The 23,440-nt window shown below is 50.0% G+C and overlaps 1 protein-coding gene across 2 annotated transcripts in view; it reads left to right on the top strand.

The window, feature by feature from the left end:
* ULK1 (unc-51 like autophagy activating kinase 1) overlaps positions 1-23,440 on the top strand; it is a 278,755-nt gene that overhangs the window by 95,103 nt on the left and 160,212 nt on the right. For both annotated transcript variants that reach the window (XM_069620071.1, XM_069620070.1), the window contains exons 4-5: positions 16,821-16,853; positions 20,150-20,186. In XM_069620071.1, the coding sequence (XP_069476172.1) occupies positions 16,821-16,853; positions 20,150-20,186 (70 nt within the window). The remainder of the gene's footprint in view (positions 1-16,820; positions 16,854-20,149; positions 20,187-23,440) is intronic.

Here is a 23,440-nt window from a genome sequence, read left to right as displayed (position 1 = left end):
AATTCATTTTCAGCAGCTGCAGCCCACTCCAGCAAGCTGGGGTCCCGTTTTGTTTTCATTTCTTTTTGGGGACTTGCCAATGTGCTTGTGAGCTTGGTGCTTGTTAAGATCCTCCTTTACTTTCCAAAGCTGTAACTTGGGAAACATCTCGGCTCTTGGTCGTTTCCCCAAAATATCTGTTGCTGCCTCTTGCTTCATTTCCACTTTGTAAACACCTCAAAATCTGCTGCCGCGCTCCCTCGCAACGCTGCCTGCCTTGCTGCTATATTCCCCCGGGAGGGAAGGTGCTGCTCCCTCTGTGTGAGGCTAAGGAGCTTCCCCGCTTTCGAGTGATTCTGGCTCTCTCTGGCTCTGTCTCTCTCTCTCTCCCTCTCCCTCTCCCTCTCCCTCTCCCTCTCTCTCTCTCTCTCTCTCTCTCTCTCTCTCTCTCCCTCTCTCTCTCCCTCTCCTGCTTGAAAGTGGGTGCGTTGCTGTGGCAAGGTTCGCCCTTCGATTTTGCAAGAGATACTTTTGCCCGGGACTTGCTTCTGGCTCTCCTTTGCTGCTCAGGATATGTTAGCGAACGGACGTTTTTGCCCACCTTCGCCCCTCGCGTTGCTGCTGTTTGTTTGCGCTCCATCGGGCGAGCGCTTGTCTCCTGTGGGTCTGATGCCTGTGAGGGCTACGGAGCGCCCTGTAAATGTTCCTTCGGTCGCTGCTGTGCTGGTTTCTCGGGGTAGAGGCTCGTCCGATCTTTGAGAAAGCAGCGAGGTGCACGCCGGCCTCTCCGCCCCCGGCCACAGCATTCCTTCTGCTGCCCCAAGCCCCATATTGGGGGAAAAGCTATCACGGATGACTCGAGCCTCGCACTGGCATGGGTTAAAGCAAAAACCACGCGAACGCCCGCCAAAATGCTACAGTGTGCAGGGCAGCCCCCTTGGCACTATACTGCGGCCCCAACCCCGAACTGGAAGAAGCTACTCGAGAAAGTGTCAGGCTCCCGTGCCGTTGCAAACGGCCCTCCGCGGGGGCCACCCTTAGTGCTGACGCCCACTTGGCCCGGACCAGGGAAAGGGGCAGTGGGGGGGGGGGGACCTCCGAACTCCCTGCCTGGTTAAGCATTATCGGGGGCAATGCTGGGCCGAGCATCCCCCATATAAGGGCGGCCAGTGCTTAGGGGCAGCCTCTTTGGGTCCTGCGCCTGATTGAGACGCTCCCGCGCCGGCCCCATTTGCTTGGTTCGAGCAATGTAATATATGTTTTTCTTTCAGATTTGCCCAGCGGATGTTACATGGTGCATCCCTACTACAGAAAGCACTGGCAGATACCGCAAGGGGACTGTGCAGCCATCAGATTAGAAAGAACGGCACCCAGGAGTAATCGACTCAGGGGAGAGCCTGTGTAAAGGGGAGAACAAGGGGCTTGGAAGACCTTACAACCCCAGCACGCGGGTGGCGGGAAAACGGGGCTCTGGGAAGTAATGAGGAATCTAAGATTGGGGTAGGGAGGGAATGGGGAATGGAACCTGGGAAAGAAGGACGGAAAGCGGCAGGGATAGGAAGGAATTGGGGAACAGAAGGGATCAGTGTATGAAGGGAATTGGGAATGCAAAGGATGGGGGCATTGGGCCAAAGAGGAGCAGGGATTGGAAAGAATAGGGGAGGACCGTTAGGAGCTTGGCCGGGGGTGAAGTAGAGGAAGGTAATGGCAAACGGGAGCCTGGGGGGGGGGGGGCGGGGTAGCAGAAGGGGGTCGCCCCCATTAGGGGAAAGAATTGGAAAAAAGGGAAGGAGCTGGCCAATGTGAGGATTGGGGGGGCCAGCGTAGAAGGCAGGGGGGGTTTGGACAGCACTGGATTTGAGGAAGGGGAATGAAAGGCGGTGGACAGAGTCACTAATAGAAAAGTGAAGAACGCAGTGGGGACAGGAGAACCGTTGCGGGAAATTTAAGATGAACAAATGGAAAAGAATAAGGGGGAAAATTAAAGTGATAAGTAAGTGGGAAAGTAAAGTGGCCAAAGTCAAGTGCACAAGGTAAAGTGGACCAAATAAAGTAAAAAAGTAAAGTGGAATTGGAGAGGGGGCGGCTAGTGAGGGACAGGCCCGTGGCAGGGTCCTTCAAGGACCTTAAGGGGGGTGGAGTTAGGATGCCATGCGCCGTGCAGAATCCTGAGGCGTGGCGGAGCAAGGGAATGCCTGTAAGATGACTCCTGACTTTATGCATGTTTAATAAAGTTTGCTGTGGCAACTTCAACTTTCTATCGGCCAACTGGTCCTGCCTCTTATTTGGAGATGGGGGGGGGGTGAGGGCGTTCACAAGGGGAAGAGGGGAGGCAGAGAATGGAACGTGGACATGATGGGGTGAATGACTGTGGAGGATGTGAGGACGGGCCCCTGATGCAGGGTCGGGCCCCTGATGCAGGGTGCTGGCGCTAAGTGTTCTGCGTCTGCAGGATAGTGTTGCACTCCGAACACCGTGTTATTTATGCAGAGCTGCTCCAGCACCCCTGCATATTTAGTAAAAGCAGGTATTTGAAGTTGAACACATGTGTCCCCTTTTACTGTTTTAATCGTTTTATGTTATGTACTAATGTTCGTTTTATGTTATGTATTAATGTTGTATATGCAAAACCATTGTTATATGCGTGTTTAAATAAAAAATGTAAACATTTAAATATAGTAAAAATATGGGCTGGGGCCATGCATGTGTCTGCTGGCTCTGGGCACCAACTGGCCGGCTGACGCCGACAGCAACTTCACACCTAGGTGCGTGGCTTTCTGCCTTCCCCCATTTTATTGTCTAATTATTCTCTTCCCCTTTTAGGGGGTGGGGGGTATGCTGGGTGGTTTGGTGCGAGCGCCCACTGCCCCTTAGCACCCTAGAAAGGGGGGTGGAGGGTGGCGGGTGGATGCCTTTCTGTCTCCTGCCTCCCACCTGCCCTCTCAGTCCTGAGGGTCAGCTCCCCTAGCGTAAGGGCTTGTGCCCTTTAGCTACACGGGGTGCCCCCATTCCGCAGCACTGAACAGATGTCGGTCTGTTGCAGTACAGGCGCACCCTGATGCCCTGGCTTACTTAGCCTCGGACGCATCCCATCTCATGGGGTGGTACTACTGCACATCATCCACAGGTACTGCCCATTGTACTGCGGGCACCCCAACTCCTACACGTCATAGTGCGGGTACTATGGTACCTCCCCATCGTACCACTGCCGTCCAGCCCTGTGCCTTGGCGTCTCTCTATTCTAATGCTAAACCTGCAACAGCATGCCTGCGGACATCCGGTCAGATGCATGGCGTGTGCTTATTGTACTGTGAGCACAGCAGCCCCACGACTCCTTCGCCCCATACTGTGGGAATCCTACCCAGTGCCATGCTTGCACCATACCTCCTGCACATCATGCCATGGTGCCTCTCTCTCACTTATAATGCCGCCATGACTCCCACACATCACAGCACTGGCAATCCTTCTGATGCCCTGCTACTACTGCTCATACCACAGGGGCCACAGGCCTTGTGACTCCTTTCAGCCCCCCTTGCGCCTTCTGAAATATTTTGTTAGAATTGCTACGGGTAGCGAGTATCGTTGCTCTTGATGTCATGTCTGAACCCTACCACAAAGTCGCTTACCACTATGTCACGTGTATAGATGAGTCCTCATGTCTGAATCCTACCACAAAGTCGCTTACCGCTATGTCATGTGTACAGATGAGTCCTGGTAGCGCCCCCGCTAGATAAGGGAGCTGACCTTGCTTCTGTGGAAGTGCTGGCCTGCTCACATGGTTATAAATGCACCCATCTAGGCTTTTTCATTCTGTGTATCTGTCGCACACTTCCCGTCAGGGACCCCAGAAGACTGTTCAGCAGGGCTGCTATGCTCAGTGCATTACATTAGGGTGCAAAATTAAAGTTGCAAGCTACTAGCCAGCCATAACATTTCACTTGCCACCTCAATTCTATACATACAGACAGCACACCATTTCTTACTCGGCAAGAATCAATTAGTACTTGCCAATGGCGATTGGCAAATGCATATTTTGGGCCCCAATTACATTTGTAGTAACTAGATGGGGAGGTGAGGCTTCCCCTTTAACCCGGTTCGAGAATCAGGTGTACTGTTCCCAATGGAGAACCCTTCATACATCCATGTAAACATTTACAATGCAAGGTTTATCTCGCAGGCATCTCCCATGGATTGATTTCACCTCAAGGTCCATCTCGCGTGCTTCTCACCATGGATTAATTTCACATCAAGGTCCATCTTGCATGCATCTCCCCATGGATTAATTTCACATCAAGGTCTAACTCGCATGCATCACCCCATGGATTCATTTTACCTTAAGGTCCGTCTCGCATGCATCTTACCATGGATTCATTTTACCTTAAGGTCCGTCTCGCATGCATCTCCCCATGGATTCATTTCACCTCAAGGTCCGTCTCGCATGCATCTCCCCATGGATTCATTTTACCTTAAGGTCCATCTCGCATGCATCTCCCCATGGATTCATTTCACCTCAAGGTCCGCCTCGCATGCATCTCCCCATGGATTCATTTTACCTTAAGGTCCATCTCGCATGCATCTCCCCATGGATTCATTTCACCTCAAGGTCCGTCTCGCATGCATCTCCCCATGGATTCATTTTACCTTAAGGTCCGTCTCGCATGCATCTCCCCATGGATTCATTTCACCTCAAGGTCTATCTCGCATGCATCTTACCATGGATTCATTTTACCTTAAGGTCCGTCTCGCATGCATCTCCCCATCGATTCATTTCACCTCAAGGTCTATCTCGCATGCATCTTACCATGGATTCATTTTACCTTAAGGTCCGTCTCGCATGCATCTCCCCATGGATTCATTTCACCTCAAGGTCCGTCTCGCATGCATCTCCCCATGGATTCATTTCTTCTCAATATGTCACCTATAAATGACTATTTCCCGACACACCTTTAGGAATACATTTTATTTCTTATTCACATAAAATAATATACAGAATTGGAGCCCAACCGACGAGACACAACTCTAATAAACATTTCTGAGGAAAGCATAATATGTTCACTGATCTTCCAGACTTAATAACAACTCCTATACTAATAACAGTATAGCTGGGAGGATAGCTCAGGGGCAACACGTTTGTCTTGGAAGCAAGACAAAGCAGAGCAGCACAGGTTCGAACCCCGGGCTCCCTTAGAAGCTGGTCCCTGGTATTAAGCATGTTATAAAAGAATAATTATATAGAGCAAAATCCACGCTATGTTTACAGGATACCCAGAAAAAATACAGGGAATCTAAATGATAGTTCTTTATCTAGATGGTGGTTATCCTGAAAACCTGGGGTGTTTGTGGCTGTGGAGGAATGGACTTGTCGACCTCATAAACCTATCATCCCTCATGTATATCTTTAGTGCTCCTCTGTAAAATTGTTGTCCTTTGGGACTTCAGCATCAAGTGACCTCCTGTATTTTGTTACTAGGATTATTTAGCAGGTAGACATAAGCAGGGGGCGTGCCGCTCCAACGCGCAAACGAATGTCCCATTGTGTTGTATTGTTTAATGATGTAGTCAATTCATACCCAAGTGTGGCACGGGTTCACATATCTGCAGTTTCTGATTATTGACCTGCATTGGCAATATGCTGAATTACTAATCGAGCCAGGATATTTAATAGTGCACATTTCAAGAGAAAATCTTCTTAAAATACCATGGATGGTTAAGGTTTCATTGCCATCCAAATGTCGGTATTTCACAGAATTGTGGACTAAGTTTGTTCGTTCCTTCCTCACACAGTCGCTCGCCGCGATGAGATCCATACGGTGCTGCTGGTCTGCGAGTGTTGGATGAAGAGGATTGCACTGATTATAGCTCGTATCTATTGAGTCGTACATGCCACATCTGGTTCCCGCTCCCGAGTATTGCAGCCAATTATTTTGTTCGACAGACTCTAGACTTGTCTGATTATTGAAAGCGGTACGGATACATACTTGTCTTGAAATCCCACATTGTTAATGTGCTTTGGACCCTGGGAGGACAGCCCCTTATGTTGCTTCCCACCATTTCTGTATTGGCAGGGAGCTCCTGGGCCAGGCCCCCAGATCCAAGCTTCCAGCCTGGAACATAGTGTGAGCTTAGGCGATCTGTGTGGATCGAATTTAATACCTACAAAACATTCATGTTGATCCTCTACCAAACTGCGATCAGTGGATCTCTTGCAGGGGAAAAGCGATCTTGTCCCTGCAAGAGAGCACACGCCCACCGAGCACAGTTATTCTGTGGACGATCCCGAATATTCAAGATATCCATATTTGATCTCCTATAAAACTCCATATGTCTATGGATTTCTAATGGAAAGTGATTCATTTTCGGCTAAAATCTGCTCTTAGGAAGGTTAATATATACAGTGTATTCCCTAAAGAAAGTTTTGATTTAAGAAGGAACGTTGGATGAAGCTAAAAAACTCAGGGATAAAGTGAATACCAAAGCGCCAGAGGAGAGATGAGAAAAAGCTCAATGCGTATTTGATCTCATTTAAAACGCCCACTTCTGTCGCTCTCACCTTCCCCAAATTGCTACTAGCAGGACTCGCTACACATAGTCATGCTTGGATCGGGCGCTTTCTGCGCTCTCCTCAGCATAATCAATGCTAGGATCAGGCGCTTTCTGCGCTCTCCTTAGCATAATCAATGCTGGGATCGGGCGCTTTCTGCACTGGGATAGGGCGCTTTCTGCACTCTCCTCAGCATAATCAATGCTAGGATCGGGCGCTTTCTGCACTCTCCTCAGCATAATCAATGCTGGGATCGGGCGCTTTCGCTCTCTCCTCAGCATAATCAATGCTAGGATCGGGCGCTTTGTGCACTCTCCTCGGCATAATCCATGCTAGGATCGTGCGCTTTCTGCACTCTCCTCGGCATAATCAATACTAGGATTGGGCGCTTTCTGCACTCTCCTCAGCATAATCAATGCTAGGATCGGGCGCTTTCGCTCTCTCCTCAGCATAATCATTGCTACGAGCGAGCGCTTTGTGCACTCTCCTCAGCATAATCAATGCTAGGATCGGGCGCTTTCTGCACTCTCCTCAGCATAATCAATGCTAGGATCGGGCGCTTTCGCTCTCTCCTCAGCATAATCATTGCTAGGATCGTGCGCTTTGTGCACTCTCCTCGGCATAATCAATACTAGGATTGGGCGCTTTGTGCACTCTCCTTGGCATAATCAATGCTAGGATCGGGCACTTTGTGCACTCTCCTCAGCATAATCAATGCTAGGATCGGGCGCTTTCGCTCTCTCCTCAGCATAATCATTGCTAGGATCGTGCGCTTTGTGCACTCTCCTCGGCATAATCAATACTAGGATTGGGCGCTTTGTGCACTCTCCTCGGCATAATCCATGCTAGGATCGTGCGCTTTCTGCACTCTCCTCAGCATAATCAATGCTAGGAGCGGGTGCTTTCTGCACTCTCCTCAGCATAATCAATGCTAGGAGCGGGTGCTTTCTGCACTCTCCTCGGCATAATCAATGCTAGGATCGGGCGCTTTCTGCACTCTCCTCAGCATAATCAATGCTAGGATCGGGCGCTTTCGCTCTCTCCTCAGCATAATCATTGCTAGGAGCGAGCGCTTTGTGCACTCTCCTCAGCATAATCCATGCTAGGATCGTGCGCTTTGGCACTCTCCTCAGCATAATCAATGCTAGGAGCGGGCGCTTTCTGCACTCTCCTCAGCATAATCAATGCTAGGAGCGGGCGCTTTCTGCACTCTCCTCAGCATAATCAATGCTAGGATCGGGCGCTTTCGCTCTCTCCTCAGCATAATCATTGCTAGGAGCGAGCGCTTTGTGCACTCTCCTCAGCATAATCAATGCTAGGATCGGGCGCTTTGTGCACTCTCCTCAGCATAATCAATACTAGGATCGGGCGCTTTCTGCACTCTCCTCAGCATAATCAATGCTAGGATCGGACACTTTCGCTCTCTCCTCAGCATAATCAATGCTAGGAGCGAGCGCTTTCTGCACTCTCCTCAGCATAATCAATGCTAGGATCGGGCGCTTTCGCTCTCTCCTCAGCATAATCATTGCTAGGAGGGAGCGCTTTGTGCACTCTCCTCAGCATAATCAATACTAGGATCGGGCGCTTTCTGCACTCTCCTCAGCATAATCAATACTTGGTTCAGATGCATCCATACATCTCGCCTGTGGATTTCTGTGTCTTAATTGGCTTAGAGTACCTTGATATACAGCACTACTATGAATGAAATGGAGACGGACATGTTCTGTATATCCCGTGAGCTATATGGGGAGGGGCCGGTACTGTGTGTAAGACTCGTCGTGCCGTATTTGTAGCAGACCAAGGTTATGCTGCACAACAAATCATACTTTCCCAGGTTCAGAGCAACTTTTTAGAAAGTTACACAAATGAAGTCACTGTAGTGATGGTCCCAACCCGGAGGATTACGGGCTATGCTATGACGTGAAAGAATGCATGGCTTTTTGGAGCTGGCAAATCTTGAGGTTTGAGTGTGCGGGAGTAGATGTGGCAGGGCTGTAAGTGTTCTTTGTGTGCGAGTGCCCTGGGTTTGGAAGGGGAAAGTGGCAAGCCTGGACTCGGTGTTCATCAGCCAATGCAAGAGTACAGTGAGGTCCAATTGGGTCTATGTGGATCTGCAGGTGGGGGCAGCGTCTTGGGGTTCCAAGAGTTCCCCCCAAACCGATCCCTAACCTGATAGAATGCGGGCGGGCCTTCTTCAGGGGTCATTTCAGGCCCACTTCACTTACACGTTTGTATTAATAACTGTTAACTACTACCAGAGTTATTTGTACATTGTACACTTAAGTTCAATTGGCATAGCACAGTAATAGCTAATAAATATGAGTGTTTTTATTTTTTCATAATGTGGTGACATGCCCTGAGGTTGCAGGCCGAGCCTGTAGGTAATGAACCGCCCTCCCCCGCGCCCCCAAGTTAGGGGCCGTTTAAAAATAAGTATTTTATTTCCGTGAACGGGGCGCCTAGCGACGTCCTGTTCACGGAAAGAAAATACTATACAAACATAGCCACCATGGAATGGGAAGGCGGGCCTCCACGTGAGCCTCTCTTCCATTTTCATGGCAGCCAAACCGAGCGGGGATCGAAGCCGCCACAGCAATCCTGTAGGTGGGGGTTTGGTGGGTAAACAAATAAATACATTTTTAAAAATGCAGGATCGGTGGAGGGAAGAGCAGGCGGCTTGGAACGTGGGCTTACACTAGCAGTGCCAGCCTGCGTTCTGTGCCTCCTAATTGGCAGCCACCCCCCCCACCCCCTGCTAGTGCAGAAAATGTTCTTAAGTAAGGTAATCGTATGGAATTACCTACTGTTTGATTACACTGTGTATGTAAACACAAAGCAATCTCATTCTAATTCTGGTGACGAGTGGTTGTGTTCTTTTGATAAAATAGGAGTACTGGCTGCTCTGGTAATTTCTTCAGGTCAAACATACAAGTACTGTGAGGGGGGTGTCTGCAAGTGTTTTGGCAGCCCTTCTTCGGGACACCATTGCGTCGCTGCTGTCAGTGTGCAGTGATGCCAGTGCCCTTCCCAGTGACATCTGTCTTGGAGGGGCCCTCTTTTTTCTGCATGGCAGAGGATCCTTGTTAGATGAGCATAAGAGCATTATGAGTCGGATGAATACGTGTTGGTAACTTTATAGGTGAGTGCGTGTGTGCGTCTGTCTGTATATTTCTGCATTTCCATTGGCTGTGGTTGCCATGGAGACCCATGTTGTGACTCTCCGGGCCTGCTCCACACACCAGCACTCCCAGTTTCTAGAACACAAATTGCCGAAATGTGCTAGAAGGTGGAATCCGGTTATTCTTTGGGCTACTTAGAAATGGCATCCACTGTTTACATGCTTGGACCATCTTTTCACAAGACTCTTGCTGGGTAGTGCCCTCTGTAAGCGAGGCATAGCCTATTGATGCTCCCAATGACCTCCGTGCCCAGCAGCATCTCTGGCAATGGACAGCCACAGCAGCAGCAGCAGCACAAGAGAGCGAGGCGCCGACCTATCTGAGACCCTGGGGGTGGGAGGGGGCACTCTCTGCTTGTGGCCGGCCATCTGAGGCTGTTATTGGTCAGTTTGTCTTGTGCTGTCGACTGGGCTGTCTTGCATCTGAAAAATGGGGTCAACTAGGACTGTGGCATTCCTGCCACCTTTTTACCTTGGCATGCTGGATCCTGCACGTGGCCAGGAGAGGGGGGAAAGCTTTTCGTTTTTTTAGTAGAAGAACCCTGTGGACTTTTGTTCTGTGAGAAACAGTAACGCCCAGAGGTTAAGCCTCGCACTTAGCTGTGGCACCACCGTAGGTTCAGAACCTTTATTTTGTACCCTGGCGTGCCAGTCTGTGTATCTGAAGAGATCTGGGGTAGGTGCCCCTCCTGCACTGGAGCAGGCTGGGCATTGGGCCTACGAAGCGCCGGGTGGAGCCAAGGGACACCACCCCTCGACAGACATCCCCACCCATTGTTGGCAGCCATTACTTGGCGCTACTCGCGTTATCGGAACAGTGAGGGCACCACGACTGGAATGGTTCTTTCTGACCTTTGCCTTGGACACTTTGTTCTTTTCCTCGCACTGTTTCCCAAGTTCTAGCAATTGTTGAATGTTTGCGCGTATGTCTCTAGAGGCAGTGTTGTAAACAAGTACAACTAAAGCTGGTGTTCTAATGTCTCGCCTGGACTTTGGTCATCTCCTAAAGCGATCAGGCCACAGGTGTGCTGGGGAGCCCCAAGGAGACTGTGTTCCCTAACCGGCCCAAATCCCCCAGGATCCACTCGAACGCTCCCGATCTTACAAGAAATGCCAGCGAAGCTATGGGCCTCATTACACGGATGGCGGTGAACCATGGCGCAATTAGCGCCATGGTTCATGCCGGTAAAATACCGGCACCGCCTTGGTGCAAAGGGGAATTACCGCCCCATTCCAAGGTTGGAGGGGCGGTAATTCCCCCTTCCACCATTACCCTTCCCCATTCTCATTTTTGCCCCTCCCCATTCCCATTTTTGCCCCATAGGGCATAATGGGAATGGGGAAGGCGCTAATTACGGCACCGCAAATTGCGGTACCGTAATTAGCTCCCTGGGTCCCTTTGCGGGTTGGTTTTTAATGCCTGCAAAAAGCAGGCGTTAAAATCCCCCAACCCGCAAAGGGTCCTCGTAGTAAGGCGGTAAGGATTTACCGGTACCGGTAAAATACCGGTACCGGTAAACCCTTACCGCGTAATGAGGCCCTATATGTCGAAAAGGATAGTCGCGATCGTGCCCCTGTCTCCTGAGAATCCTGACGAGGCGTTTGATGGGCACTCCTCTAAATAGTACAGGGGCGAAGCAGGGCCGCCTCCCAAGCAAGGCACAATGTCTATACGGTCAGCTGATAACACCTTCAATTATAGGTCATTCTTGGCATCCAGAGAGACCAACTGGAAGGGGGCAAATAGTCAAGCGTGAGGGGGATCTGTACTCTGGAAGGCATGGGGTTGGAGGAAGTGCGGGTGTTCCCCAGCTTCCTTTGAGTTATATAGTGCCAACCCCCCGCAGGCATGCCATGGGTTGAGAACGCAGGAGCCATTGATCCATTGGCCTATCGCGCCCTTACCTCCACACCCCACAGTTCCCCTCTGGATTATTAGAAACTGAACTACACTGTTAACTCTTTAAAACCTTCTAAGAGCCAATTTGATGGGGAAGTTAATGGAAGTCCTGGGTGTGCTTCAGCTCCACATATGCCCCTAATTAAACCCATTTATCCCAGTGGACTTCAGATTTTTTAGGGACCCATCAGCCATCACCATGGCATGCGAGGCCCCCAAGAAGAAGGGGTTCAGGTCTGCCACACCCAGAGAACCAGAGGGAAAAAAAGATTATAATGGTACAAAATAAGAAAAGATGGGCAAGAGACAGAACAAAGAGAAAAGAAAGAGCGGGAAATGAAGGGAATGAGACGGTGGAATAGATCCTGACACTCCTAGAGAAAGAAAGGGACACAAGAAAGAACCTGTACAGCAAAGCGAGACAGACACAAGACCAGAAAAGCCTGGAAACCAAGGGTGTGGGCGAAGAAAGTGCAAGAGAACCTGAGAAAAGAAAGTGAACTAAGCACGAAGAGAGGAGAGCAACTGCAAGAAGATGTCGCGATGGCTATAGAGAGAAATCAAGTATGGAAGAGAACAAGAAACGAAAAAAGATGAGTAAGAATGCGACAGCCCTGGTAGACAAGAATAAAATAAAGCCAGGTAGAGAAATTCGGGCGGAATTGACGGTAGAGCACGAAAAGCCCACTTCCTCCCCCCAAACGTAGGAGAGGGATCTGCTCTCATGGAGGTGCAATGTGGATTGGCAGAATAGGAGGAGCTGAGAGATGGAGGGGGTTGGGGGTAGAAAGGGTGGCAAGGGACGGAGCATGGAGTGGAAAGACTATCTAAGTGTGTCCTTAATGAGAGAGCTGGGGGTGGGCGGGAGAGGAGATGCGCAGCAAGGTACAGGGCAGGATCTAGGGAAGGAGGAGGGCCTTGAGAGTGAGGGCTGGCAGGGACAAGTACCTTAGCAGATGGAGAAATAGATGTTTGGAACGTGGGGACTATAGAGTGAGAGAGGCTGAGACAAACAGGGATGGAGATTAGGTGGAACCTGGGAGGGCTGGATGTGAGAGGGAGGGAACTCTGCTTAAAGCTCAGCTAGCACTTCACTTGCTTGCTAAAGAAGTAGCTGCCCTCCCCTCCCCACTTAAACCCTCCAGTGGTGCTTAATAATGTCATCTTGTATATTTAAATAGTACTCCTCTTTACTTGGAAGGACTTGCCCCCTTAGGTTAAAGAAACCTTTTGTAAGTCACCTGCTTTCCTTTCTATATTCAGAAAAGACAAAATGTGTTTGTGGGTTTGTGGCTTGCCAAAGCGTCGTTCCTTATAAATATTCCACACCATTTCACCAATCTGCACCAAATCTTGCATAGTTATCAGTTAGGACCCTCTGGGCATTACTGACTGCATGGCATTTGGCCACACCGCCCTTTCCCCCAGAGTTCAGCACCTTCACACATGACACGGTTGCCTGAAATCGGCGAAGCATCAATGTGGTCGTAGATGGACCGGTCTCGACACGAGGAACACAATTCGAGGTCCCTGCAGGACATCAAAAACCACGTTTCGTTTCAAGGCCCTAGGATGCGCAGTTTCCGAGATTTTTGCACTGCAACAAACTGCTCAACGCCAGGGTGAGGCGACAGGTCGGGAGAGAGCACATAAGGTCCCAGTATGCAGCAGCACACCAACTCTTACCTCCCACCAACTTCTGCTCCGGGTTATGTCAGCCAGCCACAAGCGCCCATTCTCAGTGCAGTTTACTTCAGAGTGCAAAGCTCTTCAAGCCTTAAGCGAATTGGAACAGCGACCTACAGGATCATTGATTTTCAACAATTGATGAGTGTTATCATGTCTTGTACTTTTTGATATATATTTCTGTTTGGTTTGTTTTGTCCCTGGTGTATGTCCCACTTGTTTACCATAACACACTGGCTTGCCGCTTCTTCTCATCTTTGGGCTATTGTACAGGCCCTCTTCGTGGGAATTCTTCTGCTGCCTGTAAATGTGTTGTTGTAAGTGATTTCTAATGAAAATTGACATCCCTGTTCTTCAACTAAATGAAAATGCAAACTGCAGGAATGAAGATAAGCTAGATCTGATAGGAGCATTGGTAGAGATGCAAGGGAGATGAGATAGAAGCTGGGAAGGTTGGATGCAAGAGAGAGCTACTGGAATGAAGAGTGAGGTCCAAGTGATGGGGACATGGGTAGAGACAGGACTAAGCAAGGCTTCTAGAGATGGGGATGAGATCGAAGCTGGGAGGTTTGGATGCAAGAGGGAACTACAGGAATGAAGAGTGAGGTCCAAGTGATGGGGACACGGGTAGAGACAGGACTAAGCAAGGCTTCTAGAAATGGGAATGAGATGGAAGCTGGGAGGGTTGGATGCATGAGGGCACTACAGGAATGAAGAGTGAGGTCCAAGTGATGGGGACACGGGTAGAGACAGGACTAAGCAAGGCTTCTAGAAATGGGGATGAGATGGAAGCTGGGAGGGTTGGATGCATGAGGGAACTACAGGAATGAAGAGTGAGGTCCAAGTGATGGGGACATGGGTAGAGACAGTACTAAGCAAGGCTTCTAGAGATGGGGAAGAGATGGAAGTTGCGCGGGTTGAATGCATGAGGGAACGACAGGAATGACGAGTGAGGTCCAAGTGATGGGGACACGGGTAGAGACAGGACTAAGCAAGGCACGTAGAGAAGGAGATGAGATGGAAGCTGGGAGGGTTGGTTGCATGAGGGAACTACAGGAATGAAGAGTGAGGTCCAAGTGATGGGGACACGGGTAGAGACAGGACTAAGCAAGGCACGTAGAGAAGGAGATGAGATGGAAGCTGGGAGGGTTGGATGCATGAGGGAACTACAGGAATGAAGAGTGAGGTCCAAGTGATGGGGACACGGGTAGAGACAGGACTAAGCAAGGCTTCTAGAGAAGGAGATGAGATGGAAGCTGGGAGGGTTGGATGCATGAGGGAACTACAGGAATGAAGAGTGAGGTCCAAGTGATGGGGACACGGGTAGAGACAGGACTAAGCAAGGCTTCTAGAGAAGGAGATGAGATGGAAGCTGGGAGGGTTGGATGCATGAGGGAACTACAGGAATGAAAGTGAGGTCCAAGTGATGGGGACACGGGTAGAGACAGGACTAAGCAAGGCACGTAGAGAAGGAGATGAGATGGAAGCTGGGAGGGTTGGATGCATGAGGGAACTACACGAATGAAGAGTGAGGTCCAAGTGATGGGGACACGGGTAGAGACAGGACTAAGCAAGGCACGCAGAGAAGGAGATGAGATGGAAGCTGGGAGGGTTGGATGCATGAGGGAACTACAGGAATGAAGAGTGAGGTCCAAGTGATGGGGACACGGGTAGAGACAGGACTAAGCAAGGCTTCTAGAGAAGGAGATGAGATGGAAGCTGGGAGGGTTGGATGCATGAGGGAACTACAGGAATGAAGAGTGAGGTCCAAGTGATGGGGACACGGGTAGAGACAGGACTAAGCAAGGCTTCTAGAGAAGGAGATGAGATGGAAGCTGGGAGGGTTGGATGCACGAGGGAACTACAGGAATGAAGAGTGAGGTCCAAGTGATGGGGACACGGGTAGAGACAGGACTAAGCAAGGCACGCAGAGAAGGAGATGAGATGGAAGCTGGGAGGGTTGGATGCACGAGGGAACTACAGGAATGAAGAGTGAGGTCCAAGTGATGGGGACACGGGTAGAGACAGGACTAAGCAAGGCTTCTAGAGAAGGAGATGAGATGGAAGATGGGAGGGTTGGATGCATGAGGGAACTACAGGAATGAAGAGTGAGGTCCAAGTGATGGGGACACGGGTAGAGACAGGACTAAGCAAGGCTTCTAGAGATGGGGATGAGATGGAAGCTGGCAGGGTTGGATGCACGAGGGACTACGGGAATGAAGAGTGAGGTCCAAGTGATGGGGACACGGGTAGAGACAGGACTAAGCAAGGCTTCTAGAGATGGGGATGAGATGGAAGCTGGGAGGGTTGGATGCACGAGGGAACTACAGGAATGAAGAGTGAGGTCCAAGTGATGGGGACACGGGTAGAGACAGGACTAAGCAAGGCTTCTAGAGATGGGGATGAGATGGAAGCTGGGAGGGTTGGATGCACGAGGGAACTACAGGAATGAAGAGTGAGGTCCAAGTGATGGGGACACGGGTAGAGACAGGACTAAGCAAGGCTTCTAGAGATGGGGATGAGATGGAAGCTGGGAGGGTTGGATGCACGAGGGAACTACAGGAGTGAAGAGTGAGGTCCAAGTGATGGGGACACGGGCAGAGACAGGACTAAGCAAGGCTTCTAGAGATGGGGATGAGATGGAAGCTGGGAGGGTTGGATGCACGAGGGAACTACAGGAATGAAGAGTGAGGTCCAAGTGATGGGGGCACGGGTCATGGCCGAGCAAGGCTGGTAGAGAAAGAGATGGAGAATACAGCGGAGGAGCATATGAACTGATCTGTAATTTGTCAGCCGTGGGGGTTCTTGTTTAATACTAGATCAATGTATTGCTCTGCCTTGGTTTGTCCTTCTTGAATGTATAGCGACCTATTGGCTATGTTAAACCAGGTATGCGCATCATAGATACTTTGAATAACATAAATATGCGTGAGAGAATAAGAGGGGATGTGAAGGAACTTGCTGAGTGGGGTAGCGATGGAGACCGATTGGAAAGGCGAGGTGGAGGTGAGGCGTAAACTGGGGGTGGAGGAGAAATGTGATCAAGAGCCAGAGAGAGCGAGTGAGGGAGGACCAGAGCTAGAGCTGGAGAAGGCGTACATACTGTGTGGTAAGTGGAACACCTAAGATTAAGAGTTAGGCAACAGCTAGGGGATGGACTGGGAGAGATGGAGGTGGGAACCAGTTTGCCGCCTTTGGAAGTATGGGTTCCAAGCCACCTTCGATCATTGTGGCTGACTCCAGTCCTGGGTAGGAGGGTCTGCTATGAAAAATGCTCCAAGACATGGGAGGCACAACCTGAATCCGCGCACTAGACAGAAGTACACATTTACACTGGTCCACGGCCCTCACCCCCCTCCCCCCGCCGCCTTTGCCTCAGCAAGCCCTTCAAATCACGGATGGAAGTGGAGGCAGAATGCTGGCGGGATAGGGAGCGGGTGCATGGCCCTCCCCACCGCCAATTAAAGGTTTATTTAACACGTGTAATTTTTTAAAGCATTTTTGATTAAACTCGGTTCTTTGTTCTATCTTTTCAGGAGCTGTCGAACTCGGTCTACCTGGTCATGGAGGTGAGATTCTAGCCCTGCTTGCTCCCTTGTTGGTGCTGGTTTGGTTTGATCCTTCCTCAGCCACGTGGTGATGAACTGGAGCTAAATGTGGTGTTCTCCGTGGGGCAGAATGTGGTCTGAAGTGGTTGGGTTCCGCGTGGTGATGAACTGGAGCTAAATGTGCTGTTCTCCGTGGGGCAGAATGTGGTCTGGAGTGTTTGGGTTCCGCGTGGTGATGAAATGGAGCTAAATGTGGTGTTCTCCATGGGGAGGAATGTGGTCTGGAGTGGTTGGGTTCCGCGTGGTGATGAACTGGAGCTAAATTGTTCTCAGTGTGGGGCAGAATGTGGTCTGGAGTGTTTGGGTTCTGCGTGGTGATGAAATGGAGCTAAATGTGGTGTTCTCCATGGGGAGGAATGTGGTCTGGAGTGGTTGGGTTCCGCGTGGTGATGAACTGGTGCTAAATGTGGTGTTCTCCGTGGGGCAGAATGTGGTCTGGAGTGGTTGGGTTCTGCATGGTGATGAACTGGAGCTAAATGTGTTGTTCTCCTTGGGGCAGAATGTGGTCTGGAGGGGTTGGGTTCCGCGTGGTGATGAACTGGAGCTAAATGTGTTGTTCTCCTTGGGGCAGAATGTGGTCTGGAGGGGTTGGGTTCCGCATGGTGATAAACTGGAGCTACATGTGGTGTTCTCCATGGGGCAGAATGTGGTCTGGAGTGGTTGGGTTCCGCGTGGTGATGAACTGGAGCTAAATGTGGTGTTCTCCGTGGGGCAGAATGTGGTCTGGAGTGGTTGGGTTCCGCGTGGTGATGAACTGGAGCTAAATATGGTGTTCTCCTTGGGGCAGAATGTGGTCTGGAGGGGTTGGGTTCCGCATGGTGATGAACTGGAGCTAAATGTGCTGTTCTCCTTGGGGCAGAATGTGGTCTGGAGGGGTTGGGTTCCGCGTGGTGATGAACTGGAGCTAAATGTGGTATTCTCCGTGGGGCAGAATGTGGTCTGGAGTGGTTTGGTTCCGCGTGGTGATGAACTGGAGCTAAATGTGGTGTTCTCCACGGGGCAGAATTTGGTCTGGAGTGGTTGGGTTCTGCATGGTGATGAACTGGAGCTAAATGTGTTGTTCTCCTTGGGGCAGAATGTGGTCTGGAGTGGTTGGGTTCCGCGTGGTGATGAACTGGAGCTAAATGTGGTGTTCTCCTTGGGGCAGAATGTGGTCTGGAGTGGTTGGGTTCCGCGTGGTGATGAACTGGAGCTAAATGTGGTGTTCTCCTTGGGGCAGAATGTGGTCTGGAGGGGTTGGGTTCCGCATGGTGATAAACTGGAGCTACATGTGGTGTTCTCCATGGGGCAGAATGTGGTCTGGAGTGGTTGGGTTCCACGTGGTGATGAACTGGAGCTAAATGTGGTGTTCTCCGTGGGGCAGAATGTGGTCTGGAGTGGTTGGGTTCCGCGTGGTGATGAACTGGAGCTAAATGTGGTGTTCTCCTTGGGGCAGAATGTGGTCTGGAGGGGTTGGGTTCCGCATGGTGATGAACTGGAGCTAAATGTGTTGTTCTCCTTGGGGCAGAATGTGGTCTGGAGGGGTTGGGTTCCGCGTGGTGATGAACTGGAGCTAAATGTGTTGTTCTCCGTGGGGCAGAATGTGGTCTGGAGTGGTTGGGTTCCGCATGGTGATAAACTGGAGCTAAATGTGGTGTTCTCCATGGGGCAGAATGTGGTCTGGAGTGGTTGGGTTCCGCGTGGTGATGAACTGGAGCTAAATGTGGTGTTCTCCGTGGGGCAGAATGTGGTCTGGAGTGGTTGGGTTCCGCGTGGTGATGAACTGGAGATAAATGTGGTGTTCTCCGTGGGGCAGAATGTGGTCTGGAGTGGTTGGGTTCCGCGTGGTGATAAACTGCAGCTAAATGTGGTGTTCTCCTTGGGGCAGAATGTGGTCTGGAGGGGTTGGGTTCTGCGTGTTTGGCCCCTTGGACTTCCATGTTTACTGCTCCAGTCTAGTGCAGCTAGGCCAGAATATCCTGAAGAAGCAGGAAACCATGCGTAGGGCGTGCCCCAAACTTCTGCTGGGTCTTGGGGGGGGGGGGGGCAGGGGGGCAGCCTCAAAGTTTGAAGTCCACTGCCATAGAGCGTGGCCCTACTAGTCCCCAGACCGCCCATGCCAGCTCCACCAGCGTGCTGTATTGTCCATGCTGCTGTATGTTTGAGCTTTCCCCTTACAGGTCAGAGGGTAGTTAGGGGATACAGCAGACGGCACAATATCCACGTGTTTAGTTTCAGCTATTGGGTGGTGCTTAGGCTCCACCCATAATCCAAAATCAGTGTATTGGGGAATAGCTAGGAAGGAAGATATGTGATGAGGGATACACTGCTTTTGGGTTTCTTGTTATTCGCCTGCCCATGGTCATTCTAATCCCTATGACCATTCCCAACTTCTACTTCACCATCCTGGGATCTCTTAGAGCTAGCTCTGTCAAGCAGTAACATCGCGTGTTGGCCTGCCGGTGTTATTTCTAAGCAGTCCAATGAGGGTTCATGGCTTAATTGCAGCTGTACATGCACTATCAGTGTAATAGCAATGTCTCAGCCGAGTGTGTCTTCTACCGCGTGATTTATACCTGTTGCTTAGACTGAAGTCCTGGTAAAAAGAAGCATTGCTAAAGCTGGCAGTGTTGGCCTGCGTATAGGTATTGGCGGGGATTTGCCAGGCCCTACTGTCATATGCCCATGTAATAACACGATTTTCCAGCTGGTGCCATATTGTGGCTAGGCTGTACCAGTGCCTGGCAAATGACTATCCCATGCCTATACAAAAACCGACACTGATGGCTTTGCTAATGCTTATCTTTTTAAGTGTACGTTTTTGTTATCCAGTGAACCATTATCCGTATTAGCGGGGTGCACTGCAAATCCATAAACCTGTTCTTGGAGGTCATGCAGAAAAATGCTCTGTGGAGCAAATGTGGTGTTCTTTTCAGACGCCTCCGGTTACAGTGAACCCCTCATCCTGATTCCGGATCCACTACGGTGTCCACCATGGGGTGCATTAGGGCCTTTGGACCCCTTACTTCTCCAACCCAGAAACTCTAACTGTAGCCGGTGTTCATGTAGTGTGCCCCTCCGCTCTCGATTTAGTTACTAGGGTAGCTCAGCAGGTTAACTTCAGGCAGCGTATTGAGTCCTGGCCATCCACCACAGCCTGTGAGTTGGGTAATAGTAACCATGTGCTGCATCGCAATGTATTCTTCTTTTGCTTTTGTTTGATGCCTCATTACCATGCTGTTGGATGGTTTTAATTCCATTGTTTTCTGCCATTTCAGTACTGCAATGGGGGAGACCTGGCCGACTACCTGCATAGTAAGTACACAAGGTCAAGCGGGGGAGGGAGTGTAAGGGTGTGCGCCTGGGAGTCTGAGATGTGCAGTTGGTATATGTCACCAAGCGACCTAGGCCACCACCTGCTGGCATCATGAAATACCCCAGTCCACATGAGACTAGGCTGTAGGGGCCTGCCTGCTGCTGTGTTACCAAATATAGGGACAGTATGAGAACTGATCTCTAGAGGGTCTGGATTCTGGGGTATAAAATGTCCAGTCCACAAGAGACTAGGCTGTAGGGGTCTGCCTGCTGCTGTGTTACCAAATATAGGGACAGTGTGAGAACTGATCTCTAAGGGGTCTGTATTCTGGGAGTATGAAATACCATAGGGACAGCATGAGAACTGATCTTGAAAGGGTCTGCTTCTGGGAGTATGAAATACCATAGGGACAGTATGAGAACTGATCTCTAGAGGGTCTGGATTCTGGGAGTATGCAATACCACATGGACAGCATGAGAACCGATCTCTAGAGGGTCTGGATTCTGGAAGCATGAAATACCATATGGACAGCATGAGAACTGATCTTGAGAGGGTCTGGCCTCTGGAAGTATGAAATACCATAGGACAGCATGAGAACTGATCTTGAGAGGGTCTGGCTTCTGGGAGTATGAAATACCCAGTCGTCCTGAGACAAGGCTGTAGGGGCCTGCCTGCTGGCGAGAGTAATAATAATTGTTCTTTTATAACGTGCCTAATACCAACGAGTGGTCCGGGATCGGGATTCGAACCTTTGTTGCGCTGCGTTTTCTTGCTTCCAAGACAAACACGTTGTCCCTGATCCATCCTTCTCACCAAACTACCAAATATAGGGACAGTATGAGAATTGATCTTGAAAGGAACTTGCTGCTCGGAGTATAACATGTTCAGCCAGAAGGAGACCAAAGAGAGGTTCCCACCGCTGAGTGAACAGAATGTACAGACAGATTTCAACCCAGAATGAGTCAAAAGGTTCTACGCCAAAGCTCACTGTGGCCTTGTAATCGAAAGGCACTCTGATACTTTGTCAAAGACTTGACTCTCGCACACACTCCCTCTTTAATTGCCCCTCTGTCTCACTCTGCCTTTCTCTCTCACTCTGTCTCTTTCTTTTTGTCTCACCCACTCTTTCTCTCTTTCCCTTGCTCTTTCTGTCTCTCACGGCCTGTCTCTCTGCCTTTCTCTCTCCCTCTGTCTCCTTTCTTTTTGTCTCACCCACTCTTTCTCTCTTTCCCTTTGCATTTTCTGTCTCTCACGGTCTGTCTCTCTGCCTTTCTCTCTCCCTCTGTCTCTTTCTTTTTGTCTCAACCTCTCTTTCTCTCTTTCCCTCGCTCTTTCTGTCTCTCACGGTCTCTCTCTCTGCCTTTCTCTCTCCCTCTGTCTCTTTCTTTTTGTCTCACCCACTCTCTTTCTCTCTGTATCTCTTACTGTCTCTCGGGGCCTGCCTACCTGCCTGTCTGTCTGTCTCTCGATCATTCTCTGATCTGGATAAACCCTTGTTCGTGTAGAGGTACTGCTTACCTCTTGGTGCCCTGCACTGCCTTCACTCTGAAGAATGGGTGATAAAGCATTACTTGGGTGTGCCTGGAACGGATAGTACCCACCTTCTGCTTGAAGCTTTTCCTGGACCCCACCTAGACTGCCTCCTCTCCAGAGGCACTGGCGCCCCCCCCCCCCCCCACTCTCACCCAGAAGACTGCGGCCTCGTGTTGTGGAGCGCAGGACACGGGCGGCCATTCATGTCAGGGCATTCATTGAAGCGACAGTGGCAGTCTTCCTGTTGCCCCTGGCTCTACGTTCTACTTGCTGTGCTAGCTTAATTCCCGGGCCGTTTCCCTCGCAGTTTGCTGCCACTGCTCATTAGTGGGGTGAAGGGGAACGTGAGGACTGGAGTAGCAGTAGCACAAGCAGGCCTGGCCGAGGACTCTTCTCCACTGCACCCCTGACTGACACAGAAAAAGTAAGACCAAATGGTTATGTGACAGACTCCACAAAATAAGTGACTCACTGGGGGCAAACTTACCAAACCTTTCAAGAAAATCTGTTTTTAAAAGAGTGTTATGGTTGTCAGGGGCAGTCCTTGGAATCTGGGATGATCCTTCACTGTTGCTCCTGGACTAGATGGGACTCCTGTGTCCGTCATACAATAGAATGTTATCAAAAGTCTCTTCTAAAATGGTCTCGGAGATGTGCACTACGTCTATAGCGCCTATTTCAAAGGTTATCTCGGCTCCCAGTCGACAGCGTCTCAATGAAGCTTGGCTTTCTCAGGTTGATCTGGCGAATAGGACGTGACATCCCAGCCTGCAGTGTTTCTGGTCATGCTTCATTTTTAGTTTGCACTAGGATTTCGAACTTGCTATCCAATCGGTGTTACAATCAGAATTTGCTTTGCTTATAATTTCGGACTTGGCTTCCCAGTAGTCGGGAGTACATTTCTTAGTCGGGGATTCAGGACTTGATACCGCAGTGCGCATCTTTTTAGTCCAGACTTACTTTCTCAGTCTGCTCTGGGATTTAGAACTCTGTATCCCAGCATTCAGTACTGCAATCAGGATTTGCTTCTGAGTTTGCTCTGGAATTTTGGACTTGATTTTCTAGTCATCGGCATTCCATTTCTCAGTTTGCTATAGGATTCTGTGCTTTATACCCCAGTAATGAGGATTGTATTCCTCAGTCCACTCTGGGATTCCGGAACTGCTATCCCACAGGTCTTGCAAATTCTTTAAATTCCCACTAGATCTGCAGATCGTGTCACTTAGCTTACCTACTCGACCTAAGAGAAATGCACTTGCCCCATGGTGTCGGGTGCCAACAGTTTAACAGTGCTTTCTGTTAAATGGTGCATGCCACCATAAGCCCACGTCCATGTTTGGCACCGAAGCTACCATCCAGAGGCCTGCCATGCTCAGCAAAACTTTTATTTAACCTTTGCTGCAAAAATAAATCTTTGCAGTAAATATCAAATAAGTTTTTAAAATATCCCAGAATGTCATTGTATTCGCCAGGAAGGTCGAGTAGTCGAGTACCATCCAGATGGTACTCGACCTTCAAAAAAACGACTTGACTATGCGAGTGGGTGAGTAGGTTTGCAGGCATGTCCCAGTAATGAATAATTTGCTCTGGGATTCATTACTTGATACCCACTGGGATGTAAGACTTGGTATCCCAATGACCGGGATTGCTTCAGAACTCTGTATCCCAGTAATTGGGTTCGCATTTCTCGGTTCACTGTAGGATTCTGAGGACTCCCTAT

Source organism: Ambystoma mexicanum, chromosome 10, assembly GCF_040938575.1.
Source record: "Ambystoma mexicanum isolate Mex_15411 chromosome 10, UKY_AmexF1_1, whole genome shotgun sequence".
Taxonomy (NCBI): Eukaryota; Metazoa; Chordata; class Amphibia; order Caudata; family Ambystomatidae; genus Ambystoma; species Ambystoma mexicanum.
The sequence above is the reverse complement of the archived record's forward strand: the minus strand, read 5'-3'. Positions and strand labels throughout refer to the sequence as shown.